The 26057-nt window shown below is 40.4% G+C and overlaps 1 protein-coding gene across 5 annotated transcripts in view; it reads left to right on the top strand.

Annotated features, from left to right (window-relative positions):
• The first annotated feature begins 1203 nt into the window (after positions 1 to 1203).
• IL20RA (interleukin 20 receptor subunit alpha) overlaps positions 1204 to 26057 on the top strand; it is a 39467-nt gene continuing 14613 nt past the window's right edge. Inside the window, exons 1-5 of one of the 5 annotated variants that reach the window (XM_041737689.1) lie at positions 1204 to 1480; positions 12676 to 12768; positions 13582 to 13666; positions 17670 to 17825; positions 21981 to 22116. In XM_041737689.1, the coding sequence (XP_041593623.1) occupies positions 22040 to 22116 (77 nt within the window). In that variant the 5' untranslated portion in view covers positions 1204 to 1480; positions 12676 to 12768; positions 13582 to 13666; positions 17670 to 17825; positions 21981 to 22039. Of the gene's footprint in view, positions 1481 to 12675; positions 12769 to 13581; positions 13947 to 17669; positions 17826 to 21980; positions 22117 to 26057 lie in introns of all 5 variants that reach the window. The other 4 variants (XM_041737699.1, XM_041737708.1, XM_041737714.1 and 1 more) reach the window with 4 other exon arrangements.

The following is a 26057-nucleotide window of genomic DNA, read 5'->3' as shown; positions in this document are numbered from 1 at the left end:
AAGATAGAGTGCTTCCTAAAACGTCAGTCCTTCCTAAACCTTCCTGAATCTGAAAGGCCCCAGCCGGGAAAAGAGAAATCGTACCAGTTATTTTAACAGAAAGAAATTTCCTATGTAGAATTGATGAAACAGATGTTGGAGAACTAACAATGTAAAAGGGCAGTGGAAGTAACCAACTACAGAAAGCAACTCTCAGCCTCCAGGGCTGAAGGAACAAAGGGGAGAAGTGGGGGTTACATCCTGGCAGAGGAACCCAGGAAGCTGGAACTCGCCTCTGAGAATGGGCATGGCCAGCCCATTGCTGGTGTCTCTGAGTGGGCACAATGAGGCTGATTCTGGAGAATGGAACCAGCTGCTCCTACCAGGGTGAGGAGACACTGTGGGACATCGCTAAGGAGGGCAGCAAATAGGAAGCCCAGTCCCCTCGCTTCTCCTCCGGCTACCAGCATTCCTCCAGTGCCCCCAATTGGTGGAACCTAAAGACCTGGCTGACAAACACCTGTTTCTAGAGGCCTAGGTCCTGGGTCCCAAGGCTGAGTCCCAGCCAAAGGGGGACGGGAGCTGGATTTATTCTGTTTCCAAGTCTTTCTGGGGAGAAGGAAGTAGCATAGTTCAGGGACTCTAAAAATCTAACCCTTCCTCTCCCTCCCTTCCCAGCAAAAAGACTTCTTACTTTTCAATCACTCTAGGTTCTATGGTTGAAGATGAAAGTCGTTGATGCGAGTGTAGGGATCTGATTTTGCACACTCAGGTTATCTGTGAGGGAAAGAGGGAACACATGCCGGGTGGATGGTTTATTTCTCTATTTTAAGGCTGTGCCCAACCTTTACAACTCCGTCTCAAGGACCAGAGCCGAGACCGGTTGTCAGGTTTTCTTCATACCACTGTAACTACTTTAGCACGTTTCTTCATTTCCACCAGCGCCATCCCGTCATGAAGAGCCTGGGACCTGGAAGCGGGCCTGGGTGGAATCCTCAGGCCCCTGCGCGCAGCTGGGGGGGGGGGGGGGGGGGGCTTCATCCAAGCAGATGCCCTGAGTTGCCCTTCTCAGGATGGGGGTAACGCACCATGGGATGACACCTGGCTGCCGCCGGGGAGGCTCCAATGCAGCGCATGGCAGAGCCCTGGCAGGACGTTGAGGCATAAACACCCGCCTGCTTCCGGCCCGAACTCTGACACGGCCAAGTCTAGAGGAGTGGCTCTCGGGTTCGCCTCCATCCCAGGCGCCCTTTCCCGCGGGCTCGCCGGCTCCGTCTCCCCAGGGCAGGTCTGGCCGCCGGCGCAGACTCGGGGACCAGAAATCGCGGGCGGCGGCGGCTGGGGGCCGCGGGGGGGCGGCGGGGGTGTGACCCGGGCCCGCCGCCCATGTGGGCCCGCCCACCCCCGGCGCCGGGCACCCCCCGAGGGGTCCGGGCGCCCGGGCGCCAGGCCCTGCGGCTGCTGCTGCTGCTGCTCGCGGCGGCGCCGTCGGGACGCGCAGGTAGGAGGGCGGGGACGCTCCCGGGCCGGCCGCAGACTGCCCCCCGCGCCCCGGGGCGCTCGCGGGAGGCGCGGGGGGTGGCGCTGGGAGCCCGGGAGAGACGCGGCTGCCGCCCGCGCGCCTCGGCTCCCTGGTCAACTTGCAGGGCTGAGGGTCTCACACTTTCCATTGCGGGGGAGGGGGGTGCAGGGGGGGAGCGAGCGTGACAGCGGCGGCTCCGAGCGGAGCTTGCGGCCCGAGGCAGTGACCGCGCGCAGCGCCCCCGCCCGCACCCGCGCCCCTGCAGGCACCCACGCCCCCGCCCGCGCCCGCGCCCCCGCCCGCACCCGCGCCCCCGCCCCCGCCCGCGCCCGCACCCGCGCCCCCGCCCGCGCCCGCGCCCGCGCCCCCGCCCGCACCCGCGCCCCCGCCCGCACCCGCACCCGCACTCGCGCCCCCGCCCGCACCCGCACCCGCACTCGCGCGCCCGCCCGCGCCCGCACCCGCACCTGCACCCGCGCCCCCGCCCGCGCCCGCGCCCCCGCCCGCACCCGCGCCCGCCTGCCCGCTGCGCTGCGCTCCGAACACCGGACCCCCGGGGTCTGCTCGGAAGGAGCCGCGTTCCCTGGAGCACGGCATAGTTTTTCCTCTGCAGCTACGACCATATACAGATATGTGCTCTCTGGCCTTTTCGGAAGTAACAAAACTTTTACCTGATTTATGACCTAAATTTGTGACGGAAATGTGTTTTGCTGTGTTTTTAAGTTTAAATTCTGCCAAATGGAATCCAGTAAGCCGGGATGATTTGTTGACCTGATTTCTGTTTTTCTTCTGCATTTCTAGGATATGAGAAAAAGATTTAAGATGTTTAAAAAGCAAGATATCCGGGATTTCTTTTTTTTAAGTTAAAACCAGCAAAGCTTCCCAAATACTGTACTATGTAGGTGGTTCAGGCTTTTATGCCTTTTAACCCAGAGCTGATCAACAGTGAATGCAGAAAGAAAGTTGTCCTCCAAAGTGCAGTATTCTTTTTTTTTTCCAGTATTCTTAATAGTCCAAGAAAAAGTTCCATACAAAGTTTAAGTTCAATACAGTTATTATGGAAGCCACTCCAATGTCCATGATAGATGAATGAATAAAGAAGATGTGATACACGTACACCCATGCACACATCACATACAGGAATATTACTCAGCCATAGAAAAGAATGGGATCTTGCCATTTGCAACAACATAGGTAGACCTAGAGAATATTATGCTAAGTGAAATAAGTCGGGCAGAAAAAAGACAAATACCATATGATTTCACTTATGCGTGGAATCTGAACAAAACAAATGAATAAACAAAAAGCAGAAACAGTGAGACCAAACTGATGGTTGCTAGAGGGAAGGGAGGTGGAAAATGGGCAAAATAGGTGAAGGGGAGTGGGAGATACAGCTTCCAGTTATGGAATGAATAGGTCACAGGAATAAAAGGTACAGCACAGGGAATATAGTCATTAGTATTATCATAGCTTTGTATAGTGATAGTAGCTATACATGTAAGCATGGCCTAATTACAGGTTGGTGGGATCACTATGTTGTATACCTGAAACTAATGTAACATTGTATGTCAACTACACTTCAATAAAAATACAGTAATAATAAGTTCAATACAGTCACAAGAGAGGTTTGCATATTGATGTTGGAGAGATTTTTGAACAATAGAAATACCCTCAAAATGTTTCTCTTCTAAATCCTAAATTTATCAAAACTTATAGTTATTTTATTTTATTCAGTATTTATAAACATATTTATAATATTATGTTATATTATTTTATGATTTTATATTGTTTTATAGTTGTTTCTACATATACTGTTTAGGAAGAGACTATTCCTGGCTTGTACAAATATTGAGCCTTCAACTAGCAGATACGAATTTGCTTGTTTCTATATTTAATCAAAGAGAGAAATAAGGCTTGCTCCAAAATTGCGTTGGGGGGCTGGCGTTAGAAAGTAGTAATATTCTTGGTGTTAAAGCAAAATTTTTTTTGGGGGGAGGGATCCCAGAAGAAATTCTTTTCTGATCCATAAGATCCAGGTACTTACTTAGCTCTTCCTTTTTTTTTTTTTTTTTAAGATTTTATTAATTTATTCACGAGAGGCACAGAGACACAGGCAGAGGGAGAAGCAGGCTCCCTGTGGGGAGCAGATGCAGAACTTGATCCCAGGATTCCAGGGTCACACCCTGAGCCAAAGGCCGATGCTCAACCACTGAGCACCCAAATGCCCCTCCTTAGCTCTTCTTAAGGCATTTATTTCTCTTCTGGGTCTTCAGGCACCCTAAGGACTGCTGGAAAAATCAGGTTGGAAGCTACCTGGATATCATACTTATCCCTGAAGAGAGAGTGATTTCTATCCTGATGGATTAGCCACAATATCCGCTAAGCAATGTGGGCTTTCGAAGGGTTAGATGAGGCTGCCAGGCTGTCAATAGATCAGGCTGTATAAACCCAACATTCAAAGAGAAAGAAAAAAAAACGTCAACGTAGCATCAACATTCTAGGAAAATGTTGATATTTAAATTCAGGTAATCTTTTAACAGAATTCAGAACATCTGTGGTGTTCCCTCAAGGCAGGCATGACACCCATATCCATTCACTTTCACTCTATAAACTCTCCAGAGACAGAAGTTTTGCCAGCAAGTTTATCCCTGTCACATGTCATACTCTGCCCTGTGGGCCCATTCCATGCTTATTCTTCAGTGAAGATAAGGAACTACGGTCAGGGGGATCCCTGGGTGGCGCAGCGGTTCAGCCCCTGCCTTTGGCCCAGGGCGCGATCCTGGAGACCCGGAATCGAATCCCACGTCAGGCTCCCGGTGCATGGAGCCTGCTTCTCCCTCTGCCTGTGTCTCTGCCTCTCTCTCTCTCTCTCTGTGACTATGATAAATAAATAAAAATTAAATAAAAATAAAAACAATAAAAAAGAAGGAACTACGGTCAGCATTCTATAAACAAGCTTCTGGAGCCAATAAGAGAGAGCAGGAGAAGATGACTTCCCAAGGTCATGTATCTCCTCTCCTCAAGCCCTCGACAAGTATTCATTGCTATAGAATAATTCTGAACTCACCTACAAGGCTTTTGTGGACCACTCCTCCCTCTCTCAGCCTTACCTCACACCACTTACTTCCTGATCTACTGGCCTTTTTCCAGTTCCTAGAGCAAGCCAAACCATTTTTTCATCTCAGAGACTTCATACTTGTAGTTCCCTCTGCTAGAGTGCTCCTACCCACTCTAGCCCCAGCTAACTCTAACTCCTGCTCAGACTTGGCATCTTACCTCCAATATGCCTCCCTCAGGGAGATCTGCCCACAATCCTCAAAGAAAGACAAGTTTATGTTTAGGAATAAATGAACCTAGCTTTAGTTTTGGAGCTTTTAGAATATAGCCAAATATTACTACTACATCTATGCTTGTTAGAACTAATTTACTATAATTAACACAGTGATGGTATTTGTTGAAGTGTCTCTTCTTTAATATCAACATAGCAGCATTTGGATATTCTCTTTCACTGAGAAGTTATTTGTACACACAGATGATTCCCGTGGACTAATTAAATTCCCTTCATTATTTTTTTTAACTTTTAATTTTGAAATAATTTGAGACTTACAGAAAAGTTTCAAAACCAGTAGGCTATCCATAAATCCCTTAGCTGGTTTCTCCCAAGTTTAACATCTTACATAACCATTGTATGATGTTCAAAACCAGGACACTAACATTGGTGTGATATATTCACTAAACTATAGACCTTGCTCAGATTTCAACCGTTTTTCCACTAAGGCTCTTTTTCTGTTCCGGGATCCCACTTTACATTTACCTGTCCTGTCTCCTTCATCTTCTCCAATCTATGACAGTTCCTCAGCCTGTTTTTGCTTTCATGGCACTTTGGAGTGTCATCTCTTCTTAGAATGTCCCTCAATTTGGGTTCATTTGATGTTTCTTCATGATTAAAGTGAGGTTATTCCTTTTGAGCAAATTATATTGTCTTTCTCAGGGCATATCAATATGTCTTCTTTGTGGTGATGTTAACCTTGATCACTTGGTGAAGGTGGTTTCTACAGGGATTTTCACTGTATAGTTACTATTACTTTGGAGCAGACATAAAATAATTTCTTGTATATTTGCATGGCTTCCACGTTTATCAGCTAGAGGTGCATCCCCAACCTGTCTAGGGAACATCATGTATCCCAGATCCAAGCGTGTGGCTAGAGTATCACCAGCTTCATATCTTCCGAATGTGTGTGTACCTACTGCCTGTAACTATTTATTAAACTTCCTATAGGACAAACCCAGGAAAGACAGTATGCACTCTCAAAAGAACAACTAAGGGGATTTCTTACCTCGGTGAGGTGGCATGGATTAGGAACAATGTGGAAGGGCTGAGGAGGTACCTCAGTTCTCTGAGTGTACCTTTTTGTACAGCTCTGGCTGGTAGAGCCATACGTAGGACACATATTTCTCATTTAAGCATAAACTTTGGTCAAGGGACTAGGCAGATGGAATTATTAGTGTTTTAAATATGTTAGGATAAGCAGTTCAATGTAAAACATTTTTGTAGTACTTTTTAAAAATATTTTTAAATTTATTTGAGAGAGAGCAGGAGTGGAGAGAGGAAGAGAGGGAGAAAGACAAGCTGACTCTGTGCTGAGCACGACGTGGGACTCTGACATGGGGCTCGATTCCATGTCCCTGAGATCATAACCTGAGCCAAAATCAAGAGTCAGATGCTTAACTGACTGAGCCACCCAGATGCCCCTATAATATTTTAAATAAATAAAACTGCATATCTGTGTGTTGCCTTTGTTAGTGCTCAGCATAGTACTTTTCACAAAATATTACTCAGTAAATTTGTGATTTTTTGCTTAAAAGCACCTTTAATTTCATGCGTGATGTGTTTAAAATGATTTTCTATTTGCATCATTTTCGTCACTGTACAGTTTTACCAGGTATCATTGATACATTTATCTCCATGATGATTAAAAGAAAAAGACACCTTAGAATCAGCTACAGCTTAATGTAGCATACGTTTTAATGAATAAAATCATTTTATCCATCTTACTAACATTACACTTATGCTAGGATTATGATATTTTGAAAGCATTCTGATTTTTCCTGGTCCATATTTACGACTATTTGACACAAAAGCTGATGCCAGAAAAGTGAATTAAACCATTCTAACCAATTCCAAAGTACGTCAATTACTTATAAAATTGGAGAATAAGAAAACTTTAAGAAAAAAATTACTGGCTGAAGACATTAAAATTAAATACATCCTCTATTTTAGTTTTCAGAATTCCTGTGTATATAGAAACTTGGAGTTGACAGGACATGAAAGTCCCATCCAACTGCTTCTCTTGTGAATCTCCTTTGGAGCACATTTCCAGATTATTACCTACCTGCTATTTGATTACCTGTCACCATGGGACATTCACCCTGACACCCAAAGCAGGATGTCCTGTCTTGGCAAACTTCCAGCTATTAAAATGTTCTTCCATATAATGAACGAAGGTCTTAATCTCTTGGATCTTCACCTACAGTTGGTCCTCACTCTATACTGCTGAAGCCAAGCAGAACAAGCTGTGCCGATAACTGCATGGAGCATTCTGTGTCTTCTCTCCTCTTAGCTAAGCACCTTCCCAGACGTGCCATGTCGGCCTGTCTTGATCTTTCTAACATCTGTGTGTTGGCCGGCAAGGTCCCAGGCTGCCTCCCTGCCGATCTTGATGAGATGGCCGGTTTACTAACATTTTAAGCACTGCGCCTGGCATGTTTGTCCTTGAATGATTCAGCATCAGGGTTCTTGGTGAACATAGGGTTCTGGAAGCCCGAAAACTGCCCTCCTTTTCTTTGTTGTCCTCTCCTCAGAGACACAGACTCTGAACCCTCTTCTATACTCAGGCTTTCATATTAAGACAAGTTCTCTTTGTGGAGGTTAGTTTTCTGTTTGCTTCTCGAAGGCTAGAAGATGGAAGTACAGCATAATGTTTTATCAAAGCTTGGGTCTGTGATGGTGGTCTTTAATCTAACCAAAGATACTCTTTTCTGAAAATAAAAATGTTTACTGGGTATCTGTTCAACTCTAGGTCTGATTTCTGACTGTGGTGGTCAGCACATTGCATGTTGGGCCACAAAATGGCTTCCATACGGCTACCTCAATCCCTTCATGCGCTGCTTTTGCAAATGCCAGCTCTACCGCTAGTCCCAGAGACCTGGCATCCTTTTGTCCTGTACAGACGCGTCAGTAAGTTGTCCTTCTACTTCCTGATTCTCAACATGTATGCTTTTCGTTCGGCTTCCTCAAAGTTCCATCCCATATGGGTGCATTTGTGTTTTGGTCATATGAGGTGTTTTGGCAACTGCGTTGTCCTAGTCAATGCATTTGTTTACATTATTTCCCCCATTTGAATTTCCTCCCCCTTAACTTTGCAGATATTTTCCTGCTTTCATCAATCCCTTCATCTTTACTTTCTGGAGACTCGGCAACCCTTAAAGCGTTCACCGTTCTCCTCAGTAAACACTGTTCATTTTTGAGGATAGATACAGGCAAGCAAAAAATACCTCCTGTATTAGTTTTCTGAGGCCGCTGTAACAAAGTACCACAAAACAGGTAGCTTAAAATACCATAATTTATTATCTCATGGTTCTGGAAGCTAGAAGCCTGGAATCAAGATATTGGCAGGGTTGATGCCTTCTGAGGTCTCTGAAGGAGCATCTGATCCATGCCTCTCTCCTAGATTCTGGTGGTTGCTGGCCATCTTTGCCATCCCTTAGCTTGTTGATCATCATTCCAATTCTCTGCCTTCACATGGTGCTCTCCCTGTGTCTTCACACAATCTTTCCTCTGTGGATGTCTGTCTTTGTGTCCAAATCCCCCTTCCCTTTTAAAGATTTTATTTATTCATTGGACAGAGAAAGAGAGAGCATGAGCAGGGGGAGGAGCAGAAAGGGAGAAGACGTTTCCTGCTGAGCAGAGAGCCCAATGTAGGGCTGGATCTCAGGACGCTGGGATCATGACCTGAGCCAAAGGCAGACGCTTAACCAACTGAGCCCCCCAGGTGCCCCTAAATTTCCCCCTTTTATAAGATACCAGTCGTATTGGATTAGGACCCAACCTAATGACCTCTTTTTAACTGATTACCTCTCTAAGGACCGTGTACCTAATTAAGGTTACTTTATAAGGTACCAGGGGTTAGGATTTCAACATACTTTTTTCGGGAGGCACAACTGAATTCATAACACCTACCCTCACTCACAGTCTTGAATGTAGGACAGGATCCGTGGCCTTGGCTTGCAAAGTGGAGAAAAGCTCCCTTTTCAGCCCCATGCGGTGGCTTTCTCATCCTCAGCATGTTTATAGTCTATGTCCATTGCCAAAGAATGCAGAAGTGTCATGACTGAAAGTCTCTCCTAAGAATGTTGAGGGCGGAGATGAGGTCTTCTCTTGTACTTTCCATAACATGAACATAATAGAGAGCCACCATTTGGTAATATATTCAAATATGGAATTATTATTTTGTAAGCCTAAAATTAATATGATGTTATAGGTCAGTTCTAGCTCAGCAAAAAAAGCAGGTGAAGAGCCATCCATGGTGTGTAATAAAGCCAGTGCAGTTTAAAATTCTTCAGCAGAGGGGCTCCCTCTCCTCAGACCTCTACCTCCTGCCTCGGCTTCTCTGAGGCACACTTTCACTGCAAAATCATCACTCTTGCTCCAACAAGGACCGTTTTCATACTTAAGGCTAACTATCCGTCTAATTCCAAGCCAGTCCTCCTTCTCCATTTTAGATTAAAATATATTTGTTGCAAAGTGCTCTACTTTGTTATTTTAAAAATTAGCTCATAATTTCTAAGTGTGAAATAAATTATCACATGCAACTCAGGAGCAAATAACTTTAGGGGAATAAGGTATTCCAAGTGACCAGATTTAAGGAAGAATAATTACCCTAGCACCCCATGCATCTATTTTGGGTGTTCAGAAGTTAACATATACCTTGACATAATGTGATTTGAGCACTTTTCATTCATTCAGTGTCATTCATTTATATATATCAGGAATAATTGTAGGCATCAAGGTGAACAAGAAAACAAGGTCTCTTTTGTCACATAACTTTTAGTCTCACACAGGTGATTATTATGTTAAAGTATAAATGCCAGAATTGAGAAAATCATGCTTCTTTAGAAGCACAGAACAAGATAACCAATCAAATTTAGAAGGCAAGTGGGGCTTCCCATAAAGAGGCCCTTTAAACTAGGGCTTACAAGATTTGCTGGTAGATAGATGACAGATGATAGATAGATAGATGATAGATGATAGATAGATAGATAGATAGATAGATAGATAGATAGATTAATTGATATGTATATATTTGTTATGGCTATTTGTGGTCTGTGATCAGTGAGTATGACCTGCTGAAAGCTCAGATGATGGTTAGCATTTTTAAGCAATCAAGTATTGTTTTCATTAAGCTATAAACATTGTTTTCTTAGACATGATGCAATTGCACACTTCATAGACAACTGTATGGTATAAATATAACTTTTATATTCACTGGGAAACCAAAAAATTCATTTGACTCACTTTATTGTGATACTCACATTAGTGCCGTGGCCTGAAACTGAACCTGCAGTGTCTCCAAGGTATACCTGTGAAGCTAAATCAGGGGTTAGCTTCTATCTATAAATTACCAGGTAGTTAATATTCCTTTCCACATAGAATAGTCTATCTATAAATTACCAGGTAGTTAATACTCCTTTTCACACCTGAAGTTCTTTCTTTTAAGCCTACAATTCAACAAACAAAACGTGGGCAGGAGTAACGAGCTCTGTAACTATAGGACAGCCTGACTTGATGGCCATTGGCAGCCTCAGGTCACTATGGTCTGTGGCTCTTTGCAATACCAGATCAGACCACAAACAGTTATCAAAAGGCAAAATTGTTATAGCTGTGGTTTTGCAAGATCAGGCTAGTGTCCTAGGTGCTATTTCCTACTTCCTTAATCAAACAGTGCTTTGAAGGCTCTGTTGGCTTTAATGAGCAAGAGCAAAGGGAATGTCTTAATTGATCCATTCTCTCAGCTATTCCTGAAGAAGTTCCAAGGCTGTCCACGCAGCAGTGCCTGTGACTCTTCTTTATGGGTGGCCTCTTCATTGTCACTCTGTTTTTCTCTTGACCAGTGGTTTTTCACATCTTTGTGGCAGTTAAGGATCTAAAAGAGCTAATCTTCTGTGTGGCCTATGTAGTGTAGAGGACTTCTGTTCATTCTATTGCATATAGTTATGCAACCTCATCCCAGGCATAATTCAACCCAAAAGAGGCCTGATCTTAGCCCCGGTAACCCTTAAAAACATCAAAGCATCACTTGTCACTATAGAGAAGAGATAGCCTATTGCAAAAAAAAATTTTGTCTTTCTGACAGTGTTGGTTTTTTTTTTAAGATTTTATTTATTTATTCATGTGAGACACACAGAGAGAGGCAGGGACGTAGGCAGAGGGAGAAGCAGGCTCCCTGCAGGAGCCTGATGTGGGACTCGATCCCAGGACCCCATGATCATGACCTGAGCCAAAGACAGATGCTCAACCACTGAGCCACCCAGGTGCCCCTCTGACAGTTTTGTTTTTTTGATGGCTACTGTACACTTCTGTCTTGGTCTTGTTCAACTGGAAAATCTAAGATGGCAACTGGTGATCACACCATCAACTTCATTTACCTCAGAATTCGAGTCAACAATGAACAGAAGCAAATACTATTAATACTTCCAAATCACCACTAAGTATTTACTTCCAAGTTACTTTCCACTAAATAATTATTTTTAAAACTCTCTTAACTTTTTCTATTAATTATTTTCTTACAATTTTACCTTGTTGATTTTCCCTCTGAAAATTTCAAGTGATAGAGATATTAATGAAAGAATGACTTTGCTTCTGTAAGGATAAAAAGAAGTACTAGTTGTGAATATGATTTGAAAAATAGATGATATTTAATCAATACCTGCTGATTGAACTTGGAATTCCCAACACTATTCTTTTCAATACTATAGAGGTCCCAAATGGGTTGCCCTTGACTCTCTTCTTGCTTTCATCTTTTCATTTCTAAGGCAAGATACCAAGTAGTAGAGGCACCAATCCACACTCAAATCTGTTTTTCCATAGTTACTATGATGTTCATTATTACAAATCAAGGTACTTTAGAGATCACAAAATGTGGAGAAAATCAAGTTCCTGTCCTGAAAGGGCTAATTTCTAAAAGGGAAAGGAAGACATTTGTATAAGAGATGATATAAGGTAGTACAACTGGTTTTCTAACAGCAAGGTTGACATAGACAAGTTAATAATGGTGTCTTTAAAATAGGCCCTTTGGAAGGTGATGCACAAAAACCTTACCACAATATATTTCTTAAACTCCTTTTTTCCAAGTTCCAAGTAGAGCTCACATGTTGGTCAGAATAGCCCATCAAGTGGCAAACCTTTACCTTGGAGGTATTATTTAATTTCCAAAAGCATTCCAAGCTGTTTCCAACAAACTTGGGTAGTCAGGCTGGAAAATCAGGTTACAATTGGGCAAAAAAAAAAAGGTATGAATATAAAAAAAAGTGAGATGGAATTTTTTGCATGTTTATAAGCTACCTCTGAAACTAATTATACCTGAAAGAAAGTGTGCCCCAAATGCCATGAACTGAGCAGTACTATAGGAATAATTATAAACCCTCCCCTGGGAGCTTCATGGAAGATGCATACTCTTCTATGGGTAAACTTCAAAACGTTTCTTTTAAAAAGTAGTCTCAGCTTTAAGGTCTCGCTTGCTATCAGGTACCAACAGCAATAACCAAAAACATGTTTAAGCACATAAATGTATTTATTGAGGTGTGGCTATGAAGAAATAACACTGCTTTTTCTGTATGACTCATGCATCACTCATCCACATAAATGTTCACATTTCTGGCAGGGAAAGCATATACTGATGGATTGTGTCCCAAATTCAAATATAAGCTCACTCCATGAGAGCACAGCCTTTTGTATGTTTCTGTCTTCTGCTGCACGCTGGTGCCTAGTGCACAATATGTGCCCAGTAACTATGTTGAATGAATGACGTGACTGTGTACAGTTCTGACCAGGAAAAGCTTCAATGAAGAAGAAATACTTGGGTTTTCCTCATTGAATTTCTTCTCTCTCTCCTTAGAAGCAATCATTTATAACATGCAAAATTGATAGTGATCATACAATCCCTTCTTCCCGCAACAGTGCTCTTAGGAGCATTTCCTAAAGGCAGTAGGTAAGTATCCTATAATAATAGGAGCCCTGTTATAGTCAGAACACTTGACCTCAGTCAAGTATCCTCCAAATAGCTGAATAACTACAGCCAAGTCATGCAGCTTCTCCTGGGCTCTATCTAGTTAGCTATAAAGAGAGAATAGTAACCATGGAGGACAACACTGAGCGAATAATGATTGAGCTCTTTCTTTGTGCCAGGCACTATTCTAGGAGATCTGTGTAGAGCATCTTACTTAATCATCCCATCAGTCCTATGAAGCCCATAGTATTATTTTATTTTACAAAGAGGAAATAGAGGTGCAGAGGTTAAATAACTTACTTGAGGGTGCATGGCTCGTTTAGTGGTAGAGAGTGGCCTCCAGTATGGCTCTGGAACTCTTGTTCTTAGAACTTCTCTCTGGCCTACTCACCTAAACAATTACTAGAAGACAGTGAAAGAGGGCAGGTGGCAGTGCCATGTAATGTGCAGTATTATTAGAGAGAACATAGAGACAGCACCCACATATAGCAGACTGATTGGGCAAAGAAAGAGTAGAGAAGTAACTGTGGAGATGGTGGTCCAGGGAAGACAATCGAGTGTGCAGGAACTAATGTTCAGGCTAAACCATGCTCTCTCCTATATAGAACACAGCTGTGTATCTTTTCTTAGGTAAATAGTTTCTGAATCACATTTTAAATGCTGTTTTTAGATGATTAGTTTTTAAGGGCCCTTGCCGGATATATAATTAGAAAGAAGAGAAGAAAGAGGAGTTAATATTTTTCAGGAGAACTAATTTACCACTTAAGACAAAAGAAAATCTGCTTTTCCTTTCAGCATGATGAAGTCAGAACAAGACCTGAGATAATCTGTCTAAAGGCAGCAATACCGTTTGGTTCTCATTTGGGAGCAGTTAAGATAAGTAACTTATAACTCGTGGTTTCAGAAATTGGTTGATCACCTTCTTGTGCTTTTTGTTAACTCTTTTAACTTCACTCCCCACAATAAAGAACTGATACAAGTGTATTAAGGTATTTTCCTCTTTCAAAAGACACTTGCAGTATGTAGCAACCACTTGCCATGCATGGACTACTGTTCCTTCATTAAAAAGCATCTGTGGAGTCTCTTTGGACTGTGTTAATCCCCTGTGTACAGTGGAGTTGACCAAGGTGGTTTCAAGATACCAAGATTTGGCAGATCAGGTAGTTCCACCCCCATTCAGTCCTCATGTGAATCTGGGTCCTGCACTGCCTCCATGGTTTATGTGAGCCCCACCAGTCCCTGGTTAGTTCTCTTCAAAAGCATTTATTTGCCAGATGCCGGGGATAAAAGACTCTAAGACATGTCAAACAGCTCAGAACCTGGTGATACCTTAACTCTGCTTGAGCTTCAGAAGAGCAGACGGGGCCACGGAGACTGGAGACTTTCTCTGGGCAAGGTTGGGCAGCGGTTCCTCTATGCCAGGGTTCCCTGATTAGTCATGAACTTGAGAAACCTGAATGGCCCCAAAAGGGAATTCACCGGAGGTGGACACGTTTGACTGTTGAGCCTCTTACAATCTGGTTGTTTTCCTCACTGGTGGATGAACATACAACCATAATAAGAAAGTCAAATTACCTCAGCACCCAAAGACAGAGATTTGGGTAACCACGAGACTGATTACCCTGACCCTTCATGAGTTCACTTTGAAAACCTCACTACTTTTTATGGGTGTACATCAGGCACTAATTTATGCATGAGCTTTTCCCACAGTATAATGAAATAGAAAGGCATCAGAAACGATCAGGCATATAATTAAAATTTCAACATTCTTAGAAGATGTAATGTCAGCTTTGAGGCCACCAGGGAAATGTTGCATACTGTTTTTGCTATACCTAGAGATCTGTATTTATAAAAGATAACTCTTGGAATAAATGTAGTAGCCACATTTTATAATATTCCACCAATGAAGTTGTCATAGATTTATCCCTTTCAAATGTCATTTATCTATTGTCATCCTACTAGAAGGACCCAAGAACAGAGACAGGACTTTCTCCTTATGGTGTGTAACATAAATGAGGCTGGGCTAGAAAACTTTCCCAAAGGCCAAAATGTTACAAACAGAAAATAAACACTGAGAGCAGAAACAAATCTGAATGATGTGACTTACAGATATAGCTCATCAATCATTACTTGGAAGTTCATTAAGTAGACTCGTCCTTGCTGACCTCTTGTAGCTTTGATAAGGCAGAGGCCGTGCTAAATAACCACAATTCAAGGGGCACCATTAAGTATTGCTCAAAGTCCATACCTGGTCAGGGAAGCTCAAAAGGAGCCCAGAAGTCCCACCCTTTTTGAGGTCTGCTGAGTTCCATTTTCTCTTCAAGGAGCAGCCTCATACCCAGATGAATATCATCAAGAACGCCTCCCCCACTTCAGTGGAGATCATCCATACTCTACATAACTTCACAGTATTGTCATGTCATTAAAATAGTATAAGCCAATATTTATTAAATGGATGCGCACATGGAGGAATGAGGGGTCTTTTGGTTCCAAAAGATGCTCTAAGAGGAGGACACCAGAATCATAAAGGCACAGAACAGTGGAGCAAGTTAGGGTATTGCAGGTAATTTGGTGTGGCTGGTGAACAAGGTGCATTTGGCAGAAGTGCAAAAGGAAAGGTCAGGCCCGACCATGAAGAACCTTGTGTTCCATTCCAAAGTTGTAATGCTACAGAACCCCCAGAAATAAAACTCTGTGTGCCAGTCCAGCAGCTCTGTGATTTAGGATGTGAAATGGATAGACTATCAGAGAATCAAAGCTGTACTTAGAGGCCATAAACCTATGTTACTCATAAGTTGGCCCATAACTCCTGACATTGATGTGGGTGTGACATATTTTCACTTCAGTGTTGAATAAATTATCTTATCAGTACTTCTCTCAAAAATGACTTCTCTCAATTTAAATGTTTACTCAGGAGTGTCTTCCTTTATGTTTTCCAAACCTGAAACAAACATAATGCCTAAAAACTTCACAAAGATTTAAAAACAACAAGAAAATACTAGTTATCAATTGTTTTTGTTTAGGTGTGCTATTTCTCCTTCTTTAAAAAAAAGTGCGAATTCTATTTTTTAGCACTCCTTTGCATCATCAAGATAGAAAAAAAAAAGGCAAATATTCCTTCATAAATCCTAATTTGTTAACTTAAGCTTTCACAACATGGTAATTCTGTTGCTAATGAGACTCTTGCAGCTCCACTTCATCAGGAAGTCCTGTTGTTTCTACTTTGAAAAAGAGTTTTGAGCTGCCCACCCATCTCCATATCCACAGCCAGCATGGGGCGGGGGGTGGCAAGCCCATCCTTCCTCACTAAGACTGCTGTAATTATGGTCTTAGTGGTCTCTCCAGTTCGATTCCTGCCTCCTTCCAATCTTTTCTCCTCTCAGTAGTGATTTAATCTATTTGAAATATAAATAGGCCCATGGCGTCCCCTATTTAAAAGGCATAAAAAAAAAAAAAAGGCTTCAATACTTTCCCACTGAATTTCAAATGGAATCCATATTCCTTCCCAGGGATTATAGAGATGAGGACTCCAGCTCTATGTACTTCTTCAATTTGTTCTTGACCACTCTCCTTTTCCTCACTTTTTCTTTCCCCAAACACCCTTGTCTTTTGACAATTTCAAGGAACTGCCTTTTTGGATGAGATTTTTTTTCCATCCAAGGGGGTTTTGCCTGGAATACTGCCCTCCCACCTCAAGCCAACTCCTAAGACTCCACCTGAGTAGGTTCTGTGACCCAGACCCAACCTTACTGCCTTTCATAGCTTAATCATCAAATTTATAAGTACATATTTATTTATTTATTTATTTATTTATTTACTTGTTAATAGTGTCCCTCTCCCTGCTAGTCTGGGAACTCCAGAAAGGCAGGAACCCAGTCTGTATTCACCACCAGATATCTACATAGCAGCATCTACATTCATTTCCTGAGGCTGCCCTCATGAAGGACCACAGGTTGACTGGATTAAAACAACAGAAATTTATCTTCTTATAGTTCTTTCTTTTCTTGTACTAGAAGTACAAAATCAAGGTGTTGTCAAGGCTGTGCTTCCTCTGAAGCCTTTAGAGGAGGCTCCTCCTTGCTTCTTGCAACTTCTGGTAGTCCTACATTATTCCTTGGCTTGTAGGGAATCCATGCCCTCATTTTCAAATATCATTCTCTTTGTGTCACTGTGTCTTCATATGGCCATCTTCTTAAAAGGACAACCAGTCATACTGGATTAGGAGTCTCTTTACTCCACTATGATTTTAACTACTTACGTCTACAACTCTATTTCCAAATAAGGAAACACTTTGAGGTACTTCAATTAGGACTTGAAGGTATTAGGACTTCAATATATCTTTTTTGGGAGGACACAATTCAACTCATAATAGCGCCTAACAAATATTAGTTGAATGGATAAATAAGATGCCTCTTGAACTGATGTTTCTCATCAATATAAATGGGATTATACACCTGTAGTGTATTCTCTATAGGAGGCAAAGAGCTAAAGGCCAAAGCAAAATGTATTATTTCTACATCTTTAAATTTTACTATGATTTCAAATTGGTAGAGGGCATGTACTCAGCAACTAAAAAGATACCAAAATCGATTCAAACATAGCCTTCTAGGAATCCCTATTTTTCTAGTCACCATACACTGTCTGGGGATTGGCAAAGTAGAAATAGAGTTCCTACTTACATTCTCCAGGCTCGGATATGGGCTGAAATAAAATACTCTGAGAGGAAAAGGAAAAAGAGTTTCCTACTACAGATTGTAGTGGGATCTAAAGAAATGTACTGACTACATCAATATCTAACATTTATTAATATTTAAATGATTTTATATATGAATATCTGGGATAATATGTATTTTCTCATAAGTCTTCTTTTTGTTTAAATTCAGATAAGGATTATCTGCAAGTTTGCAAGGGTAGCAGATGAGTGAGGAGGTTAAGAGTGTGGGTTCTGAACACAACTCCTCCACTTACTAGCTGTGTGAACTTGTACAACTTCTCTGTGCCTCAGTTTCCGCATCTGTATAATGGAGATGATAATGGAGGTACTTTCCATACAGCTGTTATGAGAATGTGTATGATTTGATTGTATAAAGCACATAGAATTGTGTCAGCCACATGGCAAAGCTTCAATAAATGTTAGTTACTATTTTCATTATATACTAGCCATTTGCCTTGCTTCAGTTAAATATAACATGTAAAGGTTTTTCACGATATGTATTATATTTTTAAAGTCTTATGCAAATTGGCTTTTATTCACATTCAGTATCTACTTTTAAAATAAAATTTCTTAGTCCGTCATGAATAGATCTCACTATCAACATAACTTTTAATCATGCCAAAAGACTTCTCATGTCCTACTGAAACCAGAACAAACCCAGTCCTTAGAAGGCTTCTTTGCAGAAAGGTCAAACCTAACCACAGCAAGAAGCATCTATTTCCATTGATCAAAGGTAGATCATTAAAATTCCATAATTGACCAATATTACAAATGATACAGATAAATAAATTACTATCAATCCCTCATCCCAAATTGATAAATATCCATTTCCGAAATACAAGCAGAGAGATAAGGGTGATGAAAAAAGATTACATGGCTTAATTTGCTCTGATTAAAAAGGGTTCAGAAATTAGCAGACCATCTCTGGGGTGACAGAGATGGGCTGATACTAGAATGTGACTTCCTTTGTCATGGTACAGCAGCTCCTAGATAATATTTTGATTTAATGACAAGGGAATGATCCCAAACTGATATATTTTCCACTTATGTATTCAGATAAATAATGTCAATTAAACAAAGGCTCTGCAGGACTAAAAGCTGGAATATTCCTTCCCCAGAAATAGTGTCCCAAACCACAATATCCATTTTAAAATGTATTTCTATTAAAGGAGTTCACTACTCTGAATCCTTGTCAATGTACAGTGAGCTTAACTAAGCATTATCTTTTTTTTTTTTTTTTTTTTTTTAAGCATTATCTTTAAAAAAATCCAAAAAGATGTCGCTGCAATCTTCGCTTGCTACTAAAAGGCTAATAAAAAAAAAAAAGGCTAATAAATTTCCAGTCTTTTCACTGGATTTTTAATTTTTGTTTAATAAAGATAAAAGCAAACTATTAAAACACAGAGACTAACCCAGATACAATGTGGAAGGGGATTTACAGGCTGTGAATGCCAGGAGGAGGGGATTATCAAGGGCTATTTGGAGGCTAGCTACCCAAATTGTGGTGATACATGTGATTTACCCATAATGTAGACTTGCAGAGGAGTTGCATATGCATTTCATAACATTTGCAATGAAATACATTTTCTTTTCAAAAAATAGAATGACATAAGAAAAAATGTTTAATGTTTTAATGTTATTGCTCACTATTAATTTTCTTTAACCTATTTTGATAATTAGCAGAGCATTTCTGGAGGATCATTTAAACAAATATAAAACATGAATCAAGATGTCTGTTAAACCAATGAACATTATTGACAGCACATTCCAGAGCATAGTTCATTTCAGAATAGCAAAATTGCTTTGTTTCCTCCTAATAACAATGACCAAGGAAATTAAGTTACATTACCTTGAAATGAGTAATCCATTTTTTTCCAGGTTATTTCTTAAAACTGTTTTTAGGCATTTTGAGAATTCTGTAAATCATATAGTCACATTAAAGATAAGCAGAAGGGGTACCTGGGTGGTTCAGTCCATTAAACAACCCACTCTTGGTTTGAGCTCAGGTCACGGTCTGACAAGATGCAGCACCCCCTCCCTCCCATCACGCTCTGTCCTCAATGTGGAGTCAGCTTGAAATTCTTTTCCTTCTTCCCTCTCCCTTCCTCTCTACTCCTCTCCACCACACACGTTCACCTGTGCATGATCTATAAATAAATAAATAAATAAATAAATAAATAAATAAATAAATAAATAAATTTTTAAAGCCAAAATCGATGTCGTCAAAGATAAAGATTTATATAGATTAAACATTGGGACATATGTCTGGACTATAATATCTAACATAACTTGTGTTTTATATCTCCAAACTCAAGTTGCCACAGACTGGAATATCCTAGTTTCTTATCAGTTAGTTCTATGGAGCTATGTTTTGGTAATATCTTCCATCTGTGATATTATAATACATTGTCTATTTTAATTTTCTTACAAGATGCTAACTACTCTTCACGTGCATGTGTCATATAAATGTAGAGAATGACAGGTTTTAGATATGAAAAGACCCTTGGAACTTTTTGTGTTAAAAGTGTTCCTCACTTTTGAAGGGTTGGGAAATATGATGCTTCATGGCACTGCCTCCCCATGTTCTCAGCTTCGTACTCAAATGTCTGATTAAAAATCAGAACTTATTGGTAGCACAGAGCAGTATTAACTCACTGATAATTATTTTCTGGCATATGATCTCCAGAAAAAAAAAAAACAGTTGATACACAAAGGCTCCAAAGAGTTAGAAGGATAGAGAGACAGATATTGGGCAGGCTGTGTCTTTTTGAGATATTCTCTGCTCCTACTAGATACAAACCCACACAGTGATCAGTGATACTGCTTCTCCTTGAGTATTTAACCTTCTTCTTAAAAATAAAACAGATATTTTAAAAAGTGATCAAGGTTGAAAGCAGAAGCCATTACAAATATAGCATATGTATACACACCCAAACAAACACTCAACCACCTTGGTTACTCTGCTATGCATTAAAGAGCTTATTTTGGGTTAGAATTAGAGTTACATTACAAACTTTAATTTTAAAGCAAATAATTGTTTTCTTTCTTTTCATTTGGTTTGTGGGATTACAATACATTGTATAGAGCTAATCTTAGCTAATCTTAGCTGAGAAATTAGTTTTATCCCAAGGATAAACTGACATTAGTCCCAGGTAATTCACACAAGAATTATGGGACTGTAGCTAAGATTAGACCAGTTTTTGGTGACTTAGCTAAATTTCATTTCCTAAGGTTGGTTTGCAGTATCAAAATTTGTTATTTTCCAGTCCATTGACTAAAATATGCATATTTCTGATAAGATATGTTCTTACTAAAATCTGATTGTTTATTACCCAGGACTTTGTGATCTCTCCAATATTTTAAGTTAACATTTTGATTCTTCCATGTTACCAATGATTTTTTAAATTTAATTCAAAGATGATCCTTGTTTTCTTTTATAAGAAATTATCCTCCACTTTCCTTTTGTCCTTTACTTAATTTGTTGGTATTATCTCAATTCTTTATTGTTTTTCTAGAGCAGATTTCTACAAATTAATCCTCTAGGATACAGTTTTCTTAGATCACAGTTGTGTGAACATATCCACATTTAATTAAATACATTGTCTTCTTTCACTGGTTTCTTTTCCAATAATTGCTTTATTATATCCTTTAGTAAAGCTAACCCTAACACCAGCCTCCAAAACTTGAGACTTTCAGGGCCATTTATCCTAAATTTGATTTCTGTATCTAATAAGGGGATTGTTTCAGTTATCTGCTGACACATTAACAACCTAGCCCAAAATGATTTAAAACAATCATTTTATTATTTCTCACAAACCTGAGGATTAGCTGGGGCTCAGCTAGATGCTTCTTCTGCTGGTCTCATTTGGAGTCTCATGCAGCTTCATCTATGGCAGAAGTGGCTTCATTCTGGCCTCCTGGTTGGAATGCTAGGCCTAGCTAGGACAACTGAACATTTCCCTCTGTGCATGGCCTCTTGTGATTTCTCCAGCAGAGTGGCCCAGCTTTTTAGATGGCAGCTCAGGATTTCCTTTTTTTTTTTTTTTTTTTTTTTAAGATTTTATTTATTTATTCATGACAGACACAGAGGGAGAGAGAGACAGAGACACAGGCAGAGGGAGAAGCAGGTTCCATGCAGGGAACCTGATGTGGGACTCAATCCTGGGACTCCAGGATCACGCCCTGGGCCAAAGCAGGGCCTAAACCGCTGAGCCACCCAGGGATCCCCAGCTCAGGACTTTCAAAAGAGCAAAAATAGATACTGCCAAATGTTCTTAAGACTTAGTCCCAGAGTTACTTCCGCCACATTCCATTGGTTGAAGTAAGTCATGGGGTCAGCCTAGGTTTAGGAGGAAATAAATAGGACATGAGTACTGGAAGGTGCACCTTGTTGGGGCCATGTCTGAAGACCATCTACCACAGGGGTTATGTTTTCCTTTTTCTCCTTTAAGACCCTGATTTCTCTCTACTCCTTTTTCAGTTCTCTGCATCTCTGGTGGTTTACCCAAGCCTACGAATATTACCTTCTTATCCATAAACATGAAGAATATCCTACAGTGGAGTCCACCAGAGGGCCTACAAGGAGCTGAAGTTACTTACACTGTGCAGTATTTTATGTAAGTTGGTTCTTTTCCTTTGGCTAATTTATAAACATAAGATTCAGATACCTATTAACTGCGCAAAGATAAACCATCTATTGTACTAAACAAGTGGGAAAAGAAAAGTTTTAGATATTCTATGCTAAATTTTCTTAGGATGTTCTGTTAGATTAAATTAGAAAACCATTTCTTGGTGAAGATAGAAACATTGGGTGATTAAGTGAGGGAAAGTTACTTAAATGGGGAAAAGAAATTGGTCAAAATGTTATTCCCTGGCTGAGAAAACAAGGAAATCCATCATCTCTGAAATGTCTAAACTTATTGGAATTACAGACATTTTTAAGTGAAACTGAGTGTAGAAGTCTGTGCTACTAGCTCTTCCTATAAAAGGTAGTAGTGAATGGACATTTTCACATTTCACATGTCCCGCAAAACTCATTGCAAGCAAGAAAGAATGCAAAGCACATAGATGATGCCCATCTTCAGAGAAACAAAGGAAACGACCAAACCCCAAGCCACAAGCTGTGGAACCTACAAGCCAAGTACTGTGAAATCTGAAGGAAAACAGCTGCAGAAACTGAAAGTGAATCTACCTTCTTGAACTCCAACAGTAGAACATAATTTCATAAGAATCAATGTTACAGTACAGTCTAAGGATGTGAATCTAAGGATTTCTCCTACCAGAAATTAAGGAAATGTCCCCATGAGCCCCAGTTTGGTGCCACAGAATGTCAGAGAAGGAGGAGCTGAAAGGGAAATCACGTTCAAGTTACACATTCCCTGTAGAGGGGCCAGTCGCCCTGTTAAAGTGAATGCACAAGCAGTGAGGTGGCTTGTATGATGGTGCCTGGGAGGCACCCTAGGGGACTGTGATGTCACTAATGTGCCTTGTGGCACATCAGCTTCCTGCAGTTCCAAAACTTGAGGATGGGCAGGCTCTCCAGCAAAGGAAATAATATGATTTGGAGAACAGGTGTGTGACACACCCTCACTCCTATACCCATTTGCCTAATATTCAGTAAATAGCTGGCCCTGTTCAAAGAATAATAGTCCCAAAGAATCTGGCATAGCATCTCTCCATTATTACTGGGAAGGAGAAAGACACACACACACACACACACACACACACACACACACAGTGAAAAGTTCCTGAAAAACTTTCTCATGGAAATAGGAGAAAAATTCAGATGAATAATTGTTCAGAGTTTGAGTCCATACACATGATCTCTAATGGTAAATCTGAAGGAAAGGAAAGGAGAAGAGAGGGGAGGGGACAGGAGGAGAGGGAAGGGGAGTGGAGGGGAAGGGAGAGGAGGGAAGGAAGGGAGAGAAGAAAGAGAGAGAAAGAAAGCAGTTAAAGAAAAGATTCTAAGACAAGAGGAAGAATTTTTTTAAGCAAGTGGGTGGAGCTTAGGGAAAAGATGGAAGATCAAAATATTATATAGAGAGTAAAACCCTATGGCTAACTGATAGTAGTAAGTGATAATGTAACAACTGATAATGACTCTCTGGACTCTCTGGAATTGTGCATTGTAAATGCAGGCTCAGTCTAGGAAAATGTAATAAAAACAATAGGAAGACCTATCCTGGTGAGGTTCTGAACCTGAAGAAGATGAAATACTTTATGACTGTCATAGCAAAAGCAAGGCTCAAGGCGGGCAGGGGAGAGGATGATTTGTGTCTGGCAACACTCAACAAAAGACAGAGATACATCCTCTGCGGAAAAAAGGGGTGTGATCTAGGATTCTTATCAAGTTCAACAGACGTATTTTCAAGCAAGCGAGATGTCAGGGTAGCACTCCCCTGAGATCTTCTTGAGGGGGATAAAACCACTAACTAAAGATGATATCCGCTGACAGAGGTAAAGATGAACCTGAACAAAGACCTTAGTACTGACAAGATTATTTGTTATTGTAGAAAAACTGTTACGCATATTGAGACCATCTAAGTGAAGAACTGAGGCTAAATAAAGATAGGAAATGTGGTTATTGAACTTTCTTGTAAATGCTTGAAACCTAAACAATAATATAACAGATTAGAAGATGGGGAAAAAAAACTATAAGTGTACTAAGTTTCATAGCAGGAAGCCATTAAATGTGATCTAAAATGAAAATATTTCATCATCTTGATAACTAAACTCTCAATATTTTTCATAAACTATTTTCTTAATTTAAAAGATCTTTTAGGAACTAATGTCTCTTGTGGTGATAAAACACTTGAACTACAGCAATTCCTTTAATTTCACTTCAATTTCTTTTTCTATTAAAGTTCAAATCAGGGGGCAGCTGGGTAGCTCAGTTGGTTAGGTGTCTGACTCTTGATTTTGGCTCAGGTCATGATCTCAGAGTTCTGGGATTGAGCTCAGGGTTGGGTTCCAAACTCAGCATGGAATCTGATTGGGATTCTTTCTCTCCCCACTCATACTCTATAGATAGATAGATAGATAGATAGATAGATAGATAGATAGATAGATAATAGAATCTTAAGAAAATATAAATTCAAATCAGGTTAAATTTACAACTTTGATTAAAACCATAAGTATGGTATGATCCAGTTACTGTCTGTGTATACAGCTATTTAATCATTCCTATGTGAATAAAGAAGCATAATGAGTTGTCCAGAATTATGAATGCCAAATGTTTCAGGCAAATAGGTTTTAGAGTGATTTGTTTCTGTCTTGATTACACATTTCTGATTGTTTGAATTTTTTAAAAGTACCCTATTTACAAAAAGAACACCAAAATCATTTTTCTCTAAGAAAAATATATTCTGATCCTTAAAGACAGTGAAATACTTCAGCAGCTCTTCACAATGACCTCATTTTCATTTTCGAGGAGTTTCTCTGAAAGCTGGTGTTTTAGGAAAGAAGATGTCACTCTGCAAAAAGAAATGGCTCTTGAGTTTGCCCTGGATTCCTTTTCCATTAGGTGAAGCAATGAGCTTGTTCTGTCCTTTACATTTTTATTTGATTCTAAAAAGGCTAACAAAAAAATTGAGTCATCATTACTCTGTGAGAGCAAATAATTGAGATAGTACAACTTTCAAGAATGAGTATTGAAAAAGAAACTTGCCATATTGGAGGTCTTACATGCTTATGCATGTCCAAGATGGACAGGAATACAGAGCAGTGTTGTGTCACCAGTAGGACTCCAACCTCAGCTCCAAGGTCACACAGTCCTTGGTTTGTAGCCAGGCTGTGAACTTAGCCAGTTAACCTTGGGCAAGTTACACATTATGCTTTTACACTTTGGAGTGAAGTTTGTTTCCAAGTAAAAAATGAATTTTAACAAAAGTTTGAATTCTACCTGCCAAAAGAATTTAATGCAGAAAATATACAGTGCAGTTCTACATGCACAAGCTGTGGCCCAAGCTTTGAAATGTGGTTCAAATCCCAGATATGTCTGTTATTAGTCATATCAACTTGAGCAGTTCCTTAATCTCACTGAGTCTGTTTCCTTATCCATAAAATGGGGTGAAAATAATGGCACCTGCCTCGTAGGGTCATTAGGATAATTAAATGAGATAAGGCATAGAAATCCTAAGCATCAGTCCCAATACATAATAACATAATAAGCACTTGATAAAAGCTTTATGGAATTAGCAGAAAATAGAGACCATTGAGGGCCTCACATGACTTTTTGTCATGCATTAACATCATTACTGAAGTCGTCATTGAATGATTTATGTCTATCAGTTTATCAGGCGTACAGAGCATAATGCTCAGAATCCAGTAAAGAGTATTTTCTCCTCCATCGACCTCTGTCATGGAAAGCTGCCCTACCCTTGGCAGAGTAAGGAAATTGGGGGAGAGGAGATCAAATCGGTGAGGGCGATATTTGCCAAACTGTAAGTCAAGACTTGTTGATGGACCATGAAATCAATTTTGAAGAACATTGCTAGCATTATTTTTAATGGAAAGGACTGGAATGGTGTGAAGTAGATTGGAATGGATAATAACT

Source organism: Vulpes lagopus, chromosome 2 (genome assembly GCF_018345385.1).
Source record: "Vulpes lagopus strain Blue_001 chromosome 2, ASM1834538v1, whole genome shotgun sequence".
NCBI classification, from domain to species: domain Eukaryota; kingdom Metazoa; phylum Chordata; class Mammalia; order Carnivora; family Canidae; genus Vulpes; species Vulpes lagopus.
The sequence above is the reverse complement of the archived record's forward strand: the minus strand, read 5'-3'. Positions and strand labels throughout refer to the sequence as shown.